This window comes from Habropoda laboriosa, unplaced genomic scaffold, assembly GCF_001263275.1.
Source record: "Habropoda laboriosa isolate 0110345459 unplaced genomic scaffold, ASM126327v1 scaffold257, whole genome shotgun sequence".
Lineage (NCBI taxonomy): Eukaryota > Metazoa > Arthropoda > Insecta > Hymenoptera > Apidae > Habropoda > Habropoda laboriosa.
Window position 1 is genome coordinate 382,365 of NW_017100369.1, and position 21,697 is coordinate 404,061.

General features: G+C 43.6%; 2 protein-coding genes across 2 annotated transcripts in view; one reads left to right on the forward strand and one right to left on the reverse strand.

Moving 5' to 3' along the window:
• Positions 1 to 1,566: 1,566 nt before the first annotated feature.
• On the forward strand, positions 1,567 to 8,785 carry LOC108574805. The gene is made up of 7 exons (XM_017937450.1): positions 1,567 to 1,603; positions 2,094 to 2,398; positions 2,649 to 3,627; positions 4,175 to 4,380; positions 4,520 to 4,705; positions 6,096 to 6,237; positions 8,646 to 8,785. Exons 1-7 carry the CDS (start codon positions 1,567 to 1,569, stop codon positions 8,783 to 8,785), a joined length of 1,995 nt encoding a protein of 664 aa, XP_017792939.1.
• Positions 8,786 to 9,904: 1,119 nt separating this feature from the next.
• Positions 9,905 to 21,697, reverse strand: part of LOC108574781 (serine proteinase stubble-like) — a 12,121-nt gene continuing 328 nt past the window's right edge. The window contains exons 2-9 of the mRNA XM_017937421.1: positions 15,734 to 16,591; positions 15,138 to 15,499; positions 14,753 to 15,018; positions 14,227 to 14,521; positions 12,259 to 12,722; positions 11,187 to 11,484; positions 10,901 to 11,026; positions 9,905 to 10,063 (exon numbers count right to left, since the gene is read on the reverse strand). Coding sequence (XP_017792910.1) covers positions 9,905 to 10,063; positions 10,901 to 11,026; positions 11,187 to 11,484; positions 12,259 to 12,722; positions 14,227 to 14,521; positions 14,753 to 15,018; positions 15,138 to 15,499; positions 15,734 to 16,591 — 2,828 coding nt within the window. The remainder of the gene's footprint in view (positions 10,064 to 10,900; positions 11,027 to 11,186; positions 11,485 to 12,258; positions 12,723 to 14,226; positions 14,522 to 14,752; positions 15,019 to 15,137; positions 15,500 to 15,733; positions 16,592 to 21,697) is intronic.

Below are 21,697 nucleotides of genomic sequence, written 5' to 3' on the forward strand. Positions count from 1 at the left end.
ATTCGTGGAAACTTGGGAAATGTCTGGTGAACCTTGAATTAAAAATTAACTCTTGTCCTTGGAGATCTTGTCAATTTGAAAAATTGTATATATTACACGTTAGGTTTATGTAAATTTCTCGTTTTCGAATTCGAATAATCCTAGAGATTAACGTAAACGTATAGTTGATCCTTTGAAATTCTCTCGATCCCAAAATCCGTTGTTAACACCAACTCTCCAGTGAGTTTCATGTTTAAACCCTTCAAATCTCAAAAACCTTAACAAGCTTCATATCGTAATTCTCTGTGTAATTGCTGGCCATTCGAAACGTTTCACGAACCCAATATCCCAGGCACGAGTATAAAGCTTTTCCTAATTGTCCTCATAATTCCTCCTCTTCCTTCTTTGTGTAATACTTTTTCAATAAATTAATGTGTGAATCCTCTAAAATTCCCAAGCACGTGAGATGACCTTCTATCCAATCGTTAAATTTCTTTTTAATTATCCTTATAATTCCTCCTCCTCTTCGTTTGCATAATTCTTCTTCGACAACCTAATTTCCCAATCTTCAAAAATCCCAAAAATTCCAGGCACGAACGATCTTCCATTCAATCGTCGAACTAATTATCCTAATTATCTTCATAATGCCTCCTCTTCCATCTCTGCATATTCTTCTTCAATAAACCAATCTCACAATTCTCCAAAATCTTAAAAATCTCAAAAAATCCCAGACACTAGTAACGATCTTCCACTCAATCATCAAACCTCTTCCTGATTACTCTCATAATTCCTCCTCCTCCTCGTCCGCACAATTCTTCTCCAATAAACCAATCTCTCAATCCCCCAAAATCCCAAAAATCCCAGGTACGACTAACAACCTTCCACTCAATCATCAAATCTCTCCCTAATTACTTTCACAGTTCCTCCTCAATCTCTGCACAATTCTTCTTCAACAAACCAATCCTCGAAAATCCCAAAAATCCCACACCCAAAACAACGACCTTCCATTCAATCATCAAATCTCTCCCTAATTACTCTCACAATTTCTCCTCCTCCATCTCCGCACAATTCTTCTCCAACAAACCAATCCCCAAATCCTCGAAAATCCCAAGCAAGAGTAACGAGCTTCCCATCCAACGAGTCTCTCTCTCTCCTCGTAATTCCCCTCATAATTCCTCCCATTCTGCATCCATCCTCCTAGGGAAGCTGGAACCCTACCGCTTCCATTCCACCAGCAACAGAAGAGAAGAGAAGAAGAAGGGAAGGGCGAGCGCGCGATATGACGGCGTACATAGACACGGGTTTATCTACCTGACGACCTTGCCGTTTAAAAAATCACAGGTAGAGGAGTGTGTAAGAGGCTCGGAGGCAGGCGGCATGCACCATCCGCGCGAGCCAGTTCCGACGTAGAGAGCGAACGACTAAGACTAATCCTAATAGGATAGGCTCTGCTTATGCCCGGCTCGTTTCCGCGCCAGCGTGTTCGAATCAAGAGAGAGAATCCGCGAGTCGTTGTCCATGCTCGTCGCCAGTCGTCTCGTGCTCCTCGTCCGCCAGTGATCCCAGCAACCAGTCGTGGCGATTAACATGGGCGCGTGGATGTCCTGGCTGATCCTGTTACAGCGTACGTATCCATCTTCTTTTTCCTTCGATCTCTCTCTCTCTCTCTCTCTTTCTCAACTTCCATCTTTTCCTGCATTTGCATTCACCGTGGAACAGTGTAGATTAACTAGCTAATAGTTCGTTAGGTTACGCTAATTGTTTTACAGAATTTTTTTAAATTTATCCATTTATTGTTGTGACGATCTTCGCAAGACCCATCCTTCTCGATTGCGAGTGATTTTGTATATTCGTGTGTTGTCACTAGATTCCTGGTATTAGCATTAAATTTTGGGACTGGAAAATTTCTGCGATTTCTGGAATTTCTCTAAATTATGAAATTCCGTATTTTCCTTCGGTCTCTCGAGGTCTACAACCCTTCGACTTCGCTATCCTTCCACCATCTTTTTCACATCTCGTGGGAAACCAGTCTTCCTCTCCCCTTCGAAGTTTATGATTAATAAACTTTTCTTAAAATTCCGCGCGGTCCCTTCTGATTGGAAATATTCCAGCAGTGTGGTCGTCGGTGCTTGTCCACGGCTACGACAACGTGGGATTCGACGGCTGGTATCAACCGGTTCCGCATCGGCCGGTCGACATCATCACGGACGTTATTAACGACCTAGGCGTGCGGATTCTCCAGCAGTACACGGCGCACGGGAACGTTGCATTCTCGCCAACGGGGGTTGGCTTCGTCCTGGCAGCGCTCTACGAGGGCTCTGCCGGCAGAGGAAGACAGCAGATCGCCGATGCCCTGGGTCTGCCTCGCGACAGGGACGTCACGAGGATCGGTTTCAGAGACGTTCATCGTAGATTGAGAGTAAGATTTCCCTAAATCGCTCGAATTTTATCCGTCAGGTGTTACGTAATATCGAGGGCGCGCGATTAACAAGAAAACATTTGTCACGATGGATGAATTTGAAGCCTGAACGCGCTCAATTTCTCTTCGTTAAAACTGCCTGGTTTCTCTCGTGCTCGATCGCTCTTTTCGAACGAGTTTCGTAACTCCAAGGATCGACGATCCGTGACAACGGAGGTGTTCCAGGGTAATTATTTTTCTCTGTTTACAGACGTATCTGAACGCAGATGGGTTCCTCGGAGGATTGACGCTGAACCAAGAGAACACGAAACTGAGGGCAGAGTACGAGGATATTCTGAGGTTCTACGGGTTCAATTTGTCTATTCCCGAAGAGGAAACGGACGAGAGTACTAGTACTCCTTTGCAAGAAACGACCGAGGAAGCTACGACGGAAGTTAGGACACCAATTTCTGAAGAAACTACTACAATGCCTACCACCACTACCGTGCAAAGTTCCGAAACTAACGAGGAAACAATGCCGACTACTATGATGGTTGAGATGATTGGAATGACCTTGAACACCATAGATGCGCAGGACAAGTTGACACAGACTACTCCTGGTAACGGAATTCTGGTGGACGATGCTTCTACTACTAGTGCAAGTATTACGTCAACAATTCCTACTGCAACAACCACTCAACCCACGACAACTCCAGAAATTTCGAGTTCAATCACTTCGTCAACTTTGTCGACTACTACTACACCTAGTATTACTATTACTTCTACTACACAAGCTGCTACACTTGCTCCAGCTCCAACGATGATGGACGCAGTACCAGAATCAACAACACCTAGCAGTCAGACAACAGAATCTATCGAACCACCTATCCCAGAGTCAACGACCACGTCAACGATGACAGCCACAATTATCACGACATCGTCAACTATTTCACCGATCAACGTCACGGAAGCAGCTACTACCACGAGTTCAATGATCCCAACCCAAGCGGACGAGGCGTCTACTACTGTTGTGTCCACGAATGGACCAGCAGCTGCCAATGAGAATACCGTTTCAACGGATTCTCCGAACAATCAGTCTATCCCAACTGAGATAGGATCTACCGATTTGCCAGTCACGACCACTGCCACAGGTGAAATTGGCTCCACTGGACAGCTGACCACTGTAGGCGTGATGAATAGAAAGAAACGTAGCGTCAGGACCCCGAGGGGATTCTTCTCCAGTTACCCAGGTAACGGAGGATTCTTTTTATTTTTTTTTTTTTATCCTTGATGACCACTGACCAATGTTCAGATGCGAGGAGAATGATTAAGACGAATGGTGAAGGGTTCTGGTTAAGAGGTGATGACGAAATTCGTCGAGAAATGGAGGATAATTGTTACATTAGGATTTGGAAAAATGAGAGAAAGGGAGAGGGGATTCGAACTCGGGTCAATCTGGTAGCAGCCTGACACGCTAGCCACTGTACCATCGAGCTCTCTCTTTATTAAGTACTATTTTACCCTTATAAATTTTTGTGAATATACTAAGGTATTAGATCATTGTTTAAACATACGTATATTTGCAATAATTGTAGTGCAGATTTTGGGGCATTTATTTTTTTAACGTCTTGTGTAACATTCTTGAAAATTATGAGTAAAATTAATTCTCTGTACTTTCTTGTGACGCTAAATTTTACTTTCAAGTCGAATATTTTTAAATGATTGAAATTTTATGCATTTCCTTGGAAAATAATGTCTAACAAATTTTATTTCACGGAGTTTTCTGTCTTGTTCCAGACGAAGGAATCTGGATGCAAGATCTAGGCATCTGGAAGCCTTATTCTCCCAGTTTGAACGAAGCCTCCGTCAGGGACTCAACCGAGATATCGTTCCTGGTGAACGGCTGCGACGTCTCTTCAGTAACTGCCTCCAGATACTTCGCTGTTTTACCATTTGCCTACTTCCCATCGCTCCACGCTGTCGCCCTTGAATTTCCTCTCGACGTAAGTGCAGAACGCTCCATGAAAAACTGTTTGTTCGTCTTTTTAGAACCGTAACAGGAAACAATTTTCCTCAGCCTTCGTTCTGCCACGATGTAACGCTCTCGGTGACACATCACGCGTTTTTAATTCGTCATTTCAGGATCCAAGGTATAATATCCTGCTCATGATGGCCACAGACAGGAGGGATACCTATAGGCTGGCCAGAGACCTAGGGGGGAAGTCGCTCAGGCTATTGCGGAAGCAGTTACAGGCGACTTGGGTCAGGGCCACCATTCCGTCTTTCATGTTACGTGGTTTCGTCACCTTGACGTCCTTTCTCCAGAGGGTACCAAAGTCCTTTTCATTATATTTTCTGTTTTTTAAAATTTATCACCGGATGGTTCGATTTTCCCCAAGTGTTTATTATCGTTAATACTTGAATTTTGCATTTTTATTTTCGTAGAATATTATAAAATAGTATGGTGACCCACGCATGGTGGGTCACTCCGTCTATTTAATCTTTTCTGTCATTCATGGCGGAATGACCCATCGGTGGGTCACGTTGGCAAATAAGAGCGTCACTCGATGACACATCGGTGGGTTACTTTGGTAAATAAGGGTACCAATAGATGACCCATGGTGGGTCATCCCTTCTATTTAATCAATTTTGACATTTATACTTGGGTGACCCATACGTGGGTCACGTGGGCGAATAAGAGCATCGATCGATGACCCATCGGTGGGTTACTTTGGCAAATAAGGGTACCAATCGATGACCCATGGTGGGTCATCCCTTCTATTTAATATTTTTTGACATTTATGCTTGGGTGACCCATACGTGGGTCACGTGGGCGAATAAGAGCATCGATCGATTATCCATAGGTGGGTCACTTTGGTAAATAAGGGTACCAACTGATGACCCACGGTGGGTCACGCCGTCTATTCAATTCTTTTTGTGATCCGTATTGGAATGACCCACCGATGGGTCGCGTGGGCAAGTAGGAGCATCACTCGATGACCCACCGGTGGGTCACGCGGTCTAATCAATCTTCTCAGTCATCCACGTTTCTCAAATTCATTCCACTTCTCTGGATCTCTCGTCACGACCACGGTTTGAAAAGGAAATAACTCCTTCGCTCCCATTGTCTCTGCGAATGAATTTCAGTGGGCCAAAGAGAACGGTCTGGAAATACCAAGCGATAGTTCGCCATTAGTCTCGGGTATTAAGCTCCTAATTACTTAATCGCGTTAGTCGAGATGTTGAATGCGCTTTCCGCTCCTCGTCACGGCTGCCTTCCGCGGACACACGGCGCACGTGGCCTCCTCCGCGACGCGTAATTGACGACAATTCGAAACACCGGTGAAAAATTGGAATTGTTTAATGGACGTAATTCAGGGGCAGGTAGCCCAGTTTTATCGCCGATTTCGCGGCTAGAAACGCTTCCCTTTTGCTGTTTTCAGCGTCTGCTGAACAGACGATGCTCGACTTCAAACGTTCCGTTTTATGGACCAATTCAGCGTTGCTGGATAGAGTTGCTTCGGCATTATCCTTGATTATCTCGGGCATTTTAAGCGATTGTATTATTCATTTGTCAGTTAGAAACGATCATTTACGTCCCGTACATCTTCTTCTATATTTTTTTCTGTTTTATTGCCAAATTTTATTTAGATATTACGAACAGAGTCTAGAATTACTTCGACTTTTATGCACATTATTTGAATCGTTTTGTTTCCAGTTGGGAATTGTGGACGTGTTCGAGCCAAGAGCAGCAGATCTCTCGCCAATGACACCTGATCTAGGTGTGTACGCCAGAGACGTGCAACAGAGCATAGGAGTGAACATCAGGAATTACATGAAACCAGACAGGACCCACTCTCGTGAGTCGACCAATACCGATCCTCCCTTCATCGTTCCACCTCGTCGGGACTATTACCGATACTATCATCCAGGTTTCTATTCTCTGCTTTCTACGATCTACTGCACTTTCTCCTTCGCCTATCCTCTGACGTCGAACTTCGAAAATTGCAGTTTCGATCGAAACGAATTTTTTTATTTGTCGTCTCGAATATTGTGCGCTCAAAGGGTAAATGTTCCCCCAGTGACAAGATTTTACCAAAAATCCCATTCTTTTCGAAAGATAAAAAGAAATTATTGTCCTGAATATCCGTACTCAAAGGGTCAATATTTTTCCAACCACCAAAAATTCTATTTCCCTCCAAAGATACGAAAAGAAACGAAGAATACCCCTTCTCATTTTTTACTCAAAGGGTTATCATTCTTCCAGTGACAAGATTTACCAAAAATTCCATTTTCTTCCAAAGGTATGAAAAGAAATCAAGAATATCTCTTCTCATTCTGTACTCAAAGGTGTTCCTCCAGTCGCAAGGTTTTCCAAAAATTTCACTCTCTTCCACAGATAAAAAAAATGATTGCCTTGAATATCCGTACTCAAAGGGTCAATATTTTTCCAATCACCAAAAATTCTATTTCCTTCCAAAGATACGAAAAGAAATGAAGAATACCTCTTCTCATTCTCTACTCAAAGGGTTAAAATTCTTCCAGTGAAAAGATTTACCAAAAATTCGACTTTCTCCCAAACTTCCAGACACAAACAACAAGCAAGAATAGCTCTTCTCGCGAGACAGAAAGAAAGAGAAAGAAATTATGAAAGAAGGAAGCCAAAGACTGGCCATAGGCAGCAGAATCGATCAGGCAATCGCTCTGTCGCAATCTCCGCCAGTGAAATTGCAATTCTCCTTACACGTCGTACAAGCGGACGACAAAGTAACTCCCTACGTCTGACGATGGCTGCCTGTTACTACTGGCGCGTGTCTGATCCTTTCCCCCTACCTTCTTCCAGCTCTTCCTCGTCACATTCTACGTTCACGTTCCCCGTCATCCTTCGACCACGGTTAACTACTGTAAAATTAGGCGTTGCATGCTGAAAACGTTCCGAAAAGCTGTTCTTCTCTCTCCTATTAACGCTGGAACACCGCGAATCTTCACGTCGATGCTTTCTTTAGGGACACGTGGTAGATTAGAAATCTTCTCGAAGGACACAGTGTGCCAATATCTTTTCTTATTGGCACATCGAAAGAATCTTCACTTATTGATAACTTTTTATTTTTCTTTTTCGTTCACCGAAAGTTTGGACTTTGATTCGCGCCAATATCGAATCTGCTGTTAATTTTCGACAGATATGAAATTGACGTTGCGGAGATTAATAGCGTCTTACCCAATTTCGACTGACTTGAGCGATAAAAAATTTTTAAAATTCTCAAAAATTGCTAACTTTTCTTTTCTTATTGGCACATCGAAAGAATCTTCACTTATTGACAACTTTTTATTTTTCTTTTTCGTTCACCGAAAGTTTGGACTTTGATTCGCGCCAATATCGAATCTGCTGCTAATTTTCGACAGATATGAAATTGACGTTGCGGAGATTAATAGCGCTTTACCCAATTTCGACTGACTTGAGCGATAAAAAAGTTTTAGAAAATTTAAACATTCTGAAAAATTGCTACTTTTTTCCGTAACTTGCAATGCACAGTGAAACATTTGGTAGTGTATGTATGTAAACTACGTACCTGTAACAGTCACAATAGTATTTTTTTCCATATATTTTCAGCGACGTTACGTAAAAGCTTGAGCAAGAATTTTTTCCATCGCCAATCGAAGAATGTCGAATCGTCGTTAATTCGTTGTTTGCTCGTCGAAGAGCTGTCGTTTCCGGCTTATTGTAATTGACGCCGGCCAAACGGATCGGGAATATTCTCAGTATTGTTATAAACCTGGCTGGATTTAATCGCTGATATCCTGCCCGCTGACTCACCGCCTTGGCAAATAAATAAAAAGACCTTGCGGTTGTTCGCCGTTATGTCTTATTATGCCAGGAATTCCTCAATCGTTACGACGAATCTGCTGCTCGTAAATATTTTCATTTAAGACGTCATCACTCTCTGTCAGCTGTTCCCCGACACACAATTTTCATTCCTTCTTAATACCTATAAAACTCCTCATTGTCTTCTCCCGTTTTCCTGCGATTCTTCTTGCACTCGAAGTAGCTCGTAAGACGTTACTTCTGCTTCCAGAAGTTACAGACTATCTTCATTTTTACGTCTCTTGAAAATTCGTATGTTCGAAAATTATTTTAAAATTATTCTAAGATGATTTTTATATTTTAAAAATTACTCGAAAATTATTTGTATTTCTTTAAAATTCTTTTAAAATTATTTGTGTTTTTTACAAATTATTCGAAAATTATTTGTACTCCTTTTTCCCGCAGGTAATGGATTGTTCGAGAGAGCAGGACCAGTGCCATTCACGGTCGTTCATCCCTTCCTCTATTTCATCGTGGACGCGGAAACTTCGGTAGTCCTGATCGCTGGTCGCGTCAACGATCCATTAAATTCGCGAATACTATAGACCCTACTGTTTTCCTTCGAAAATAACGAAACCTACTTGGGTACGAGAACGAACGAGTCTCCCAGGTAGTAATAAACATATGTTTAAGTACACGATGTATGTCTGTACAGAAAAAAAAAAGAAAAAGAAAATTCGTAATTATTGTAAATAAAGGAAGGAGAGAGAGAGAGATGAAGGGAGGGAAAAGGAGTTTAATTTAGCTAGTTCGATTAATGAAAAAAAAAAAGAAAAAGAAATAATTACTAAAAAGACAATGGGCAAGAACTTAGCATTTTACAGGATCTCGCTATACAAAATGGTAGATAAATGTGTAAATGAGATCGGCTTGCTGCTGAAACTGCCTAATTATTCGTTATATTTAACAATCATTCGGTAATCTTCAGAGGCGTTTTCAACGTCAAGCCAAAACAGTTCTATATCCACTTCTCCCATATTCTTTTCTTCTTTTCTTTTCTCTTACATATTCATGTACAGGCTGGCAAAAGCTGAGCGCCGTCATTAGCTCTCTTCGTTCGTCCATTCACGACGATGGAAATATATTATTATCTTACTTAAAATATATTTATATATGTATATATAAATACAGTCCAGCCTAGCGCGAGTGTGTTCACTCTTTTCTCCTCTCGTCGTTCGATCCAACGATCCTCCTTCTTCTTCTTTTCACAGTCTCGCGCGGTCTGTGTGTTTGATTGGCTTCGCTTTTTTTTTCCGTTAGCGGCAGTCTTCGAGACGGAAGTTTCTCAAACTTCTCTTATCCGGTGTTTTTCGTTGCGTGTAATATCCTTCTATATTCTCTAACAAACACCCCTCTTCGTTCTTCTATTCTTTTTTTCTCTATTCCAACGGGTGAAGAAAAACGAGAAACCATTTTTATTTTTTTTTTTTTTTCGTTCCAAGTCTCGCGTTCTTTCTCTCCGTACAAGTCTTACGTATTTGGCAGTGATTTCGTGCGACCTTCTCCTTTCTCTGTGTTCCCCCGCGCGGTTCGAAAACCCCCGTAGAAATCGAAGAAACGTGTAGTAGAACAACAACGGTTCTGGAACGTTCACACTTTGGCGAGTCGATTCGTCAAGCTGTCGACAATGGTACACCGTGGCAAATGGTCAACCGGAAGACGGGTCAGGTGACGTTCTTCAGGATCCACGGGACGAACTTCGAGATCCTCGTGCACACACCCGGTAGATTCGCCTCTGCGCAACCGATACCCCAGGATATGATGCCGGCAAGGAAGTATCGACCATCTTTCCCTCGTACTTGCAAAGGTCCACCCGAGTCGCCCTGGAAATTAGCCGTGAAAAGCCTTCTTGAGGCTTGGAGAACATTGTGAAGACTTCGTTCTCTCTCTTATGCTTTAGACAGTATCGAGTATATTCAGGACCTTATTTTTCTCTTAATTCTTAACACCATTAAGCAACGTATAGGTTATTCGAAGTTTTCTAGTGGAAATGATAGATTGTAATTGTGAATATTTAAGCGAGTGTTTAGATTGGAAGATAGACGTGCGATGAAGAGTACTTGGACCAGAGAGACAGGATTCTTTCCTGCGAATGTTTAGCCTATAAAGCGATAGTTGCGTGAACGAAGAATACTTGAGTTGGAGAGATAGAGGTGTGAATGAGTTTTGAGAAAGTCCACGTAGAGTGAAAGAATTAGAGAAGAAGAGAATGGACCGTGCGAAAGGAATTTTGGCGGTCAGCTTATGACGGGAGCAAAGTGACATGCAGGATAAATGGAGAAGCAGAGGGTTGTGAGTTTCATGTTGCACCTCTCCTTAATGAATTGGTCAAGTAAAGTTACTTAGGAGACTCGTGCTTTAAACACAGGGGACAATTAAACTCATTTCGGAAGTTGTATATATACAAACGGGAGGCTTAGCGAGCACCAGCGAGAATTAGTCGTTACTCCGTCCCTCTGGTGGTGAAACGTAGAAGGTACCGTCATAAAATAAAAAAACTAAGAGTTAAAGAGTAGAGCCATTAACTCTCGAGTCTTAAATATATTCGTTACCTGTCTCCAACCTAACATTCCTACAATAAATCTACCACCATTCGACGATCTTTCTCTAAGATCCAAAATAAATCATAGAACCTAGGATAAACATTTTGAAGAGTGTACCTGACAAGAATCCTGTCCACCAGACTCGTATCCAGCGCACAGGAAGATATCCGGAATGAACTCGTGCCTCCCAGCCTTCAGGAACATTGACTTACACCTATCGTTACTCACTATGGGCACAGAGACCTGCAACAAAAACATCCGAAACACGTCTGAGATAACACTCCCGGCTGTTCATAAATCTCTGATAGTCAAGTTCCTTTGCGAATAGCTCGAATTGAAAGAACTTATGGAAGATTGCCAGTTGGCAACCACTCTGTACCATGATTCACGATCAGGATTTTACCTCTTGCAGCACAGAAGGAAGGGTGCCACCCTCGCTGAGCCTTCCCCAACCGGTGACAGTTGCATTCTCGCCTATCAACAGATCATCAGTGGCTGGCAGACAGATCGGAGAGATGTGCGGCGCGAATGTTAACGAACTCTCCAATCGAACCAACGCCAGATCGTACTCGTACGTGAAGAAGTTGTACTTTGGGTGTACCACTTTCTTCGCCACGCCACGTTCCACGTACGGTAGCCGCTCTTGAACCGACGAGAAGTCGTACTCGCCCACTCTGATCCTGATCTGCGAGGTGAGCAGGCTGGAAAATGGTATCAATCGTGGGGAATTTATTTTTAACTCGATTTTTAGTTAATTAACCCTTATGTCGATAATTGAGTACTCTTCTGCGCATTTTTTGGGTAAAAATATTTGTAGGATCGGAGCTTCTAGACTTAAATAGGGAACCGACGAGGAAAAATAAAGAGGGCGTCATTGGCCTAGTGAGTAAAGTCTCGGCTTGGAGATGAGATGTTGGCACACACTACCGTCAAGCTGAAGCAGCAACAGGGGATAGAGGAATCATTCGCTCAACCACCAATTTAATAAGTGGCTGTAGTGTAATAGTGACAATTGTATTCACATCACATACACTGTCATTATTGGCTGATAAACAGACAGACAGAAGAACGCTAACGAAACAAATGCGACAGAGTGAGATACCCTAAAAGTAGGATTTCTTAGAAGGGATTGAGTGGAGCGAGCGGACGGATTCCCCTGTGTGCTGTCTTAGTTTGAAGGTAGATAAACAATTGCGACAATTGTGGTTATCGACATAAGGGATAAAAGAAGGATACTTTACTCCAGCAGAAATTGATTTTCAATTATCAGCTGTACAAATAAATTCGATGCCCTCTTTCAAAAAGTCTCGAACACTTTATCGTCTCAAAATCGTCACATTTTTCAGAGTCGTCAGTTTCCCAATAAATGAAAAATGTCATTCAAAACAGTCAATCATCTCGAACATAAAAATTGTGTTTGAGTTTGTGAAAGAAGGCAGCGAATTAATTTCCACACCCAACAATATATCACTCACTCGTCCACGCAATGTCCAGCAGTAGCGATCCAGTTCTCATTCAGCACAGCTCCTCCGCAACGATGAGTACTGGAGAACCCAAAGAACGACGTCCTTCTCACAGACACTTGCCAAGGCCATCTTCCAAACGGTGCATCCTTTCCACCAACGATCCTAGTCTCTGGCCTCGGGAACAACGGTGGCACACCGCACTGCATCCCTTTGCTTTCAGCTGCAGCGGAAACAGTTAGCACCGATCCTGTCTTCGCCGTTGCTTCCGTCGTCGACACTGTTGTGTCAGGCTTGGGTGTAGTCGTTGTGGTAGTTGTAGTCGTGGTTGTGGTCGTGGTAGTCGTCGTAGTTGTAGTAGTAGTCGTCGTAGTAGAAGTGGTAGTCTTCTGCGTTGGTCTAGGCCTGGCAGATGTCTCGAAGTGGGACGTGGTAATGTAATGTGCTGCTCCTAGCGGCTTGTGGAACTCCGTGTTCTAAGGATAAAAAGAAAGGGGAACATACACGTCCAGGCTAGATTGGTTATCGAGAGAGTGCACACGATGCGGTTCGAATTTATTATTAATCCACGAAACGGTTCGATCGGTTTCGTTTCTCCCTACTTTGTAACACGCTGTTCAATGGACTGTGTAATCGAGTCGAGGTGCCTCGATCCGCCTGCTTCTTTGTCGCGATTAACAGTAATCCAATGGCGAAGAAAAGAAGAAAAAAAAGGTCGGATAGAGGCAGCGTTTTCTTTTTCTTCTTACCGTGGCGAAACACCTGTTTTTCCTATCGATCGGATCTAATAGCGTTCGGTGGAGAGAGAGGGAACAGAGGATCGAGGATATAACGCGATAAAGTCGATCGGGGGAAACGATTTCAAGATAACAGCCGCTCCACCCAGGCATTTCTGGCTCAGCACGGGGGAAGAACTGTGCTCGCAATTATGGCCAGCGGCGCGTGGAGAGGATCATTCTTCTGTGGAAGAATTCCTACGGTTCGCGAATGCACGAAATTGTATCGGAATGCCTATGGATATTCGGATGTTCCGTGGAACGCGGATGTTCTTGTTTCGTGGAATCGTTGGGCTGAGTACGGTAGTGCTCGGTTAAGTGTCGCGGAGTATGTGTAATTGTCGCAGAGAGTAATACTCGTGTTTCGTCTTAATTACAGACGTGGATATACGCGTATCCTCGTTCCTGGTGAATACCGGGTGTCTCACTTGTAACGAACGTCTTAATTGCTTCTGTTGGTATTGGAAGTTTGAGAAAACGAAGGTCACTTCGAGGTTATAGACTTTCTTTTACTGTCGAAGGTCGTTTTAGTATGCAAAAAAAAAAATTTCGATGACCTTGGAATGACCTTTAAGATGATCTTGGGAGACTTTATTGTGTCGTCGTCAAATTTCCGAAGCACAGGGACTCCTGGAGGTATTTTTTTCTTATTTTCAATAAAATTGGAGATAATTTAGCTGTTCGTTACAAGTGAGACACCCTGTATAATACTACTTCTCTGGTCTCTGAAAACTGACAATATAATCCTAGTCGAAATTTTGGAACGTCAGTAATTTTTTCTTATTTTCAATACCAGTGAAGATAATTTACACGTTCGTTACAAGTGAGACACCCTGTATAACACTGACAATAGAGTCAAATGAACAGTCAAACGATCTTAGTCTAAACTTTGAAACACGTTAGTAATTTTTTCTTATTCTCAACACCAGTGGAAATAATTTACCAGTTCGTTACAAGTGAGACACCCTATATATTACTGACAATAGAGTCAGACGAACAGTCAGACAATTCTAGTCTACACTTTAGAACGTTGGTAGTTTTTTCTCATTTTCAATACCAGTGGAAATAATATACCAGTTCGTTACAAATGAGACACCCAGTACATTACCGACAATAGAGAGTCAGACGAACAGCTAGACAATCCTAGTTCTAAACCGAGCGACACTTGGACGCATTCTACTCTACAGAGACAGACGTGACGTACTTCTTGCGGTTCCGTGGGCTTGAAACTCGGTCGCGGGGGAAAGGCTTCAGGGCCGTTCTGAAGGAGGCTAGGGTTGTCGGTCCAGTGAGGTTTCAAGGACGGCCTAGGCGGCGTCCAGCTGTTCTCCGACCAGAAATGCGAGCTACTAGCCGGCGACGAGGACGAAGGCGACGACGGTTTAGCGGTCTCGTGCGAGGACATCGGCTTCGTGGACGACGATGGCCTCTGCTTAGTGACGAACGCCGGCTCTGTGGTCACTTGCCAGTGAGAGGTCTGCGGTAAGGATCCGGCTGCGCTAGAAATGAAAGAAAAGCTTGAAGCTGCCGCTGCCGGCTCGAAAACCTTCGTTCCGCTCGGTTGCACCCCGCCGATAGACCCCATTAATTACGCAGAAAATTGATCTAACAGCCGTATGCGCGAGTAGAGTGAATATCGCATCCTAAGCTCTCCTAATCTCTCAGCTGCGCGTCGCTTTATCGACTGGGACACGATTGTAAATGGAACACGTAAGGACATAGTCGAATACCTGGTGGTGGACTGACCACTGAAGTGTGTCGGCCTGATGATCGTCGTGGTTTTCATCGTCGTGCTGGAGATATTCGGCCTCGAGACGAAGTTCGGCCTGGTGTTCGGATGCTCGTTCGTCGAGATTGGCCGATAAGTGGTGGTCTTGATCGAGAAATAAGGCTTCGAGAAGTCTGTCGTGGGTTTGGGAGACACCGGCTTCGTCGCCCACTGCGGACGTTCCGTGTGGATGAAATTTAAGCTTGGATGAGGGTCCTTGGCGGTTTCCTGTCGGGGAACAACAAGAAGGTTCTCTCCAATTCAACTATATTTACGCGTTACAGATTTCACGGAAAAATTGGTTCCGTTAAACACGGTAAAATGAACTGTACGTTCTCGTTGCTTACATTTTCGTCAACCGAGTTAACGTTAGGTCGATGCACCGACTCCTGCACGCTCAAATCAGCATCCTCAGTCTTCCCGTCATCAGGTCTAGACTCGGAAGGTCTTTGGTTGTTCGGCCTGTTAGGCCTGATACCTTCGTCCTGGCCAGAAGCATGTTCCTTCCCCGGTAACCTAATCACCAACGTGTTATGCCCGCTGTCTACTTTATCCTTGAACCCCTGATGATGCCCCTGAAACCCACTGTGCGTCGTGTCTTTCTCCTTCACTCCCACATGCTGGCCACTTTCAGGTCTCTTCTGAAGATTCTGCGTGTCGTGATGACCAGGCCTCTTAGTATTCTGATTACCATCCTCCCAATGTCCCCCTGCAGGTCTCTTGGTACTGTGATTTCCTGGTCTCTTAGTATTCTGCGACCCTTTCTCCAAGAGATCAGGTACTCCAGGTCTCCTAGTGCTCAGCGATCCCTTCTCCCAAAGATCAGGAGCTCCAGGTCTTCTAGTGCTCAACGATCCCTTCTCCCAAAGATCAGGAGCTCCAGGTCTCCTAGTGCTCAACGATCCTTTCTCCCAAAGATCAGGTGCTCCAGGTCTCCTAGTACTTTGAGATCCCGGTCTCTTGGTGGTCTGCGATCCTTTCTCCCAGAGATCAGGTGCTCCAGGTCTCCTTGTGCTCAGAGATCCTTTTTCCCAAAGATCAGCTGCTCCAGGTCTCCTAGTACTTTGAGATCCCTTCTCCCAGAGCTCCGAAGATCCCGGTCTCTTGGTGCTCTGCGATCCTTTCTCCCAGAGATCAGGTGCTCCAGGTCTCCTAGTACTTTGAGATCCCTTCTCCCAGAGCTCGGAGGATCCCGGTCTTTTGGTGCTCTGCGATCCCTTCTCCCAGGAATCCAAGGATCCCGGTCTCTTGGTGCTCTGAGACGCCTTCTCCCAGAAATTCGACGAGGCAGGCAGCACAGAGGTCTGGATTCTGTCCTTGTGATCGGACGTGGGTTTCGCGTGCGGTCTTTTTTGCAACGGCCTAGCGGAACCGGCCGACAGCGGTTTGTGCGGTCTGCTGGACCCTCCGGAAGAGTTGGTCGTCTCGGATGGATGGTGACTCGGCCTGGCGGTGCTCGAGTCCGTGACGAGGAAGCTGGAGAGGGAGGTCTGCGTGGGTCTGGTGGATTCGTTGCCCAGTGCTTCAGCCAGGGTTGGCCTCAACGCGTTTGAGGACAACGAAGAGGAGGAGGAAGGTTGTTGATGGTGGTGATGATGATGGTGATGATGGTGATGGTGATGGGGCGCGGTGATCGCGTTCGTAGTCGTGTTGTGCACGCAGCAGCTTCCGAACATGAACGTGTCCACGCACACGCCCACGTGAGTGCCCTCCGATTTGATGCACTCCCAGACGAACATGCACGTGCCCTCTTTAGACTCTGGTCCTGGGACTCGACAGGGCTTCGGGGTGATTTTGTAACCTGCGCGGAGTCAAACCAGCCTGTTTTTCACGGTTTCAGGAGTCTCTTCTGGGAGGAGCTTCTGTTAGAATTGTCCTTCAAGCTTAACCCTTTAAGTCCGAGTGTGAGTCTAGTGTTCCAATTTTTGGTAACACTCTAAGCTCGGGAGTGTTTCGACCCTTCGAGTGTCTTTGCGGTTATCGCAGAAGTCTGACCGAAAAAAGTTTCATTTGACGTCGAAAAAATTCCAAAAATTTTGTATTCGACATTGTCACCGAATGCGACTGCTTGGAAGTGACACGAAACAAAGGCTTCCCCTCAGGTCCTCAATTTTTTATAAAAAAATAGAGAGATTATTAGAAGTAGAGTAAAATTTACACTCGAACGGTTAAACTTGTTAGAATTTCTTCGAATGTCAAAACACTACTTTACACTCCTTTGAAACGTACAAAAGTATGAAAATCGCAGATTTCCGGTACGATACCACTCGTTGTCAGACTTACAGGGTCAAGAAGCATTAGCTCCAGAATACAGCAAGCTCAATCTAAACGAATGACCCATTCACCGAAACAAGATTCACGTCATCCCGTCACCGTCACCACAACCCGTCTCTGTCAAAGCAAAATTGCATTCCCCGCAAAGAATCAACGCTCTCCCTCCCGCCACATCTGATCCTCCGCAAGTTTATTCACTCGTCAATCGCCTCCACCTCGGGGTATCAGGGTCGAGAGTGAAGCAAAAGAACGAGGAACACAATAAGCACGTGTTCGATAGCCACTATGATTGATTCCCCCGTTCACCTAACGCTCGTATCAGATACACTCTGCCCACAAGTAGGCCATCAGAAAACGTACAATTAACCCGGCCGGTCTAATGGCTTCTATTTACATTTAGATTGAGATCGATTCTAATGTCCCGTAACGATCACGATATTGCCCACAATCGGTCCCACGAATTTAATCCTAACCTAAAACCGACCCACGGCGAGTGACCCAGATTACGCTGCAACTCCGCGTGCGTGATAAACCACCGTTTAAAGGGTATCGACGCAAGCCAAGTATAATTAACGGGAACGTCGAGGGTAGCTCGCTTTGTTCCACCAACAATCGCTATTCTCGATCGATACACCTCTCTCTCCCCCATCTGTCGTGTATCTCTGAATTTCGGACGGATCGGCCAATTAACAGCATCATCTCTCTCTCTCTCTCTGAGTAGGTAGCTACAAACGCGTCGAGAGTTGGGTAATTGGAGCGTCGTTAACGTGTCGTCCACCCAAGGAAGATAGGAATCTTTGGCTTGTTCGTTGGTGAAAGTGCACCGATCGAGAAGCGTTCGAGACCGGGGACACGCGGTTCTTCGAAAAGAGGAAGAAACGAGGGGGTCGAATGGAGTACGTAGAACCTGGGCCAGGTCGTTAACCGAGAAGAAGAAGAAGAAGAAGAAGAAGAAGCGCGTAAGCGGACGTAAATTGCCGCGGTTCCGCGATCTCCTCTTCCACGGTCTCGCTTTCTCCGTTACGAAGCCGCGTTACCACGCCGCTAATTAGAAGAAAAAAACGTTATTTTATCGGTCCTCCGTGTTCGTACGTCTTCGACGTTACCCGAGATCGGGAACAATGGGCAAGACGACGTTACCTCTAGCGACGTTGGTGTAAAAGGGGTGAGAAAAAAGGGACGTGTGTCTCTTCTCTTTCTATCTATCCGTGTTTCGTCTGGTGTTCGAACCGGCGAGACGGTTGACGAAGCACCAAAGTGTATCGCACAGTTGAACGAGTTCGTTTTCGCTTACTGTTTCGAGAGACTAATTAAACGGTGGATATTAAAGGGAGAGAGGGTTGTTCAGAGGAGAAGGTAATTACGAAGGCATTTATTGTGCTTCTGAGTGTAATGCGGAACGCCGGTGAACAGGGTGGAAATTGTGGAGAATATCGGGAACTCTCGATGGGAAGGGTATTAATGCGAAATTGTTGGCTGGAAGTTTCGAATTGTACAGGGTTGAGAGTTTCTTGCTAATTTGAATATCGATAGGCAATTAATAACGGTTCTGACGGTGAACCCTTGTGCAACGCGAACATTCGCGGGGAATTTGGAAATTTTTAAGGTACATCGGGTGAGAGAATTATTAGGGACACCTGTGAGGTAAGAAATTCAGGGTTTTACGTTGGAAGGATTAATTTTTTCATGAATTCTTGTTATTTCTTTTTCTGTGGAGCGTTGATGTTTAGGTGTTGCAAAGATATAGTTAGTAACACTTCAAGCAATTATTTTTTATGGGTACTGCAAATCGCCACTTGGGAACCGCGTGTTACAGTTTTCTTGCTTTATAGATCTTCGTCGTGTGAATTTTTTTTATAATGCACAGTAAATTATTTCGAACTTATAGAAAAGAGAACGAAGGCTGTAATTGCAGCGAAAGGTAGCGCTACCGAATACACGCTTTATCGTTATTTTTATGGACGTTACTTTGCACGAGTATTGCAAATCGCCACTTGGGAACCGCGTGTTACAGTTTCGTTCATTTTGCAGATCTTGAGCTTCCGAATTTTTCTTGCCGTGTTTCTGCTACTTACAATGCATAGTAAGTTACTTGAAACGAATCGAGAAAGGAACGAAGGCTGTAATTGCAGTATTTTTTATAACTACTCAAGCTAAGTTTAGCTTTCTCGTGTCTGTTCAGTGGACAATTGTTAATTAAAAATTGTCCGGTGCGCAAACCTAAATTTTTACACTATGGCTCTAATAATTCGATCGCTCTCTCGTCTCTTCAGTGGGCAATCGTTAATTAAAAATTACCTCGATAATAATTTGATCTCGGTAGAAGTGTATCTACGAAGGGGGGAAAAATAGAGGGAGCATTTTCACGTCCCGGTGTTCCGGCAGGTAAGTAGAGGTAAATTTTGCTTAAAAGCGAAACAGAGAGGAGGAAAAAGTGGTGCACCACGGGGTTAACGAGAGGAGAGGCTTTCCCATCCTCGAGACAGGGAGGAGAGCTTTTCTTTTCCCACGCTCGAGCACACGACCGACTGCACCTTGACCGAGTTCCCCGTCCAATTAGGCGTTACACATTTTACAGGGATCTCGGGGAAGAGAGAGAGAGAGAGAGGAAAAATTGGTGGGGAGGTTTGTGCGAAGGGTTAGAATGACGATTTTTTCTTCCTCGAAGAAATTCAGCGAGATACTAATCTACGTATAGAATATTAACCCTTTCGTTACTACCATTAGAGGTTCGCGTGGGGGCGTTTTTTGGGCGAAAAAACTGCTATAATTAATTCATATTTTTCGAAGAAATTTTATATCATCGATGGCATTTTTGAAAAGAAAAATTTCATTCTGAGACAGGGGACAATGAGTGAAAATCTCAACGACGCATTTCTGCGTCATCCGTACTCAAGTAAGAAACCCCAAAGCACACCAGTGCGTCATACGAATACGTTACAAGGTACAGTGACCTAAAAGTATTCATACACCCTGTAAAATGGAACAACTTTTTTAAAATTGGGCCAAACTACTTGAGTTTTTTTTGAGAAGTTAGAAAGACTAGTTTACTAGATGACGGGTCAAAAAATTTTGGAAAAGACTGCAATTAGTCGGAATCGTGAAGAAAATAGCGAAGGCCGTTTTTACAACTTTTTTTATCTGAACTCGTGATGAAAATTTGAAAAATACGTTTTGTAGATCTATGCCAATTATACACACGCTGAAAAGTTGATCGAAATCGGTTAACGTTGTTATGAGCTACAAACGGTTAAAGATTGTAAAAATCGCACTATTTCACTAATAAATCTGAAGATCCTTACATCTTTCGATGCCTGTCGCTTGTTTCTCCATCCACCGATTTCGATCAAATTTTCAGCGTGCGTATGATTCACATAGATTTTTTAAATTTTCATCACGAGCTCAGATAGAAAAGTTGTAAAAATGATCTTCGCTATTTTCTTCGCGGTTCCGACTAATTGCAGTTTTTTCAAAAATTCTTTTACACTTCATCTAGTAAACTAATCTTTCTAACTTCTCAAAAAAACTCAGGTCCTTTGGCCCAATTTTAAAAAAGTCATTCCATTTTATAGGGTGTATGAATACCTTTTTCGGTCACTGTATAGCTATTAGGTTGTCCGGAAATGAACTGCGGTTTTCTGCTATGTCGTATTTAGGGCTTTTCTATACTACACACTTTAAATTTATGTTTATTATGTAATGTACCATTTGAACGCGTAGACGTCGCTCTGTCATATAAGTTTTTTACCGTCGTTTGTTCTGAGTACAACTTAAAAACGTAACAATGGACAAGAAGCAAGTTCGTACCATATTTTCATACGAATTTAAATTAGGACGTAAAGCCGCGGAAACTGGCCGCAATATCGATCACGTATTCAGTGAACGCACAACTAATGAAGTTTGATAAATCGTAAGATCACGCAATTCACGATTCGAGAGATACACGAATTGGGTTACGAAACGTTAAAACACCCTCCTTATTCCCCCGACTTGTCCCCTACAGATTACCAGTTTTTTAAACATTTCGATAACTTTTTGCGAGAAAAAATCTTCCGCGATAAAGAGGATGCTGTAAGGATTACCAGTTTTTTAAACATTTCGATAACTTTTTGCGAGAAAAAATCTTCCGCGATAAAGGGGATGCTGTAAATACCTTGGTGGAATTTATTCATTCTAGAACTCCTGATTTTTATTGTAACGGAATAGGAACTCTTGGAAAACGTTGGAGAAAGTGTATAGAATCTAATGGAAATTATTTCGATGAAATAAATTCACTCTAAGCAAAAGTACAATTTAACCGCAATTTATTTCCGGACAACCTAATAACACAGTGGCTTGCATGAAATAGACGCAACACTCCTTCGTATTACTAAATTTTACAGAAATTTGACTTCTTCCCTCGTTATCCAGAATTCAACTTTTTCCACTTTCCTTCTTTCTCCTTTTTAATTAAACAGATAAACCGTGCAGCCTTAGACCAGAGCTGGTCCATAAGCCGGGAAGCTACTTTTTTCTCATTTACACCACTTTTAAATTAAACGGCCGAAGTATCAGAACGCTGTCTTTGAAATTCGTTTGAAAAACGCCACGAACTTTTGCTCGAATCCAGTACACAAGCGTATCTTACTGTTAA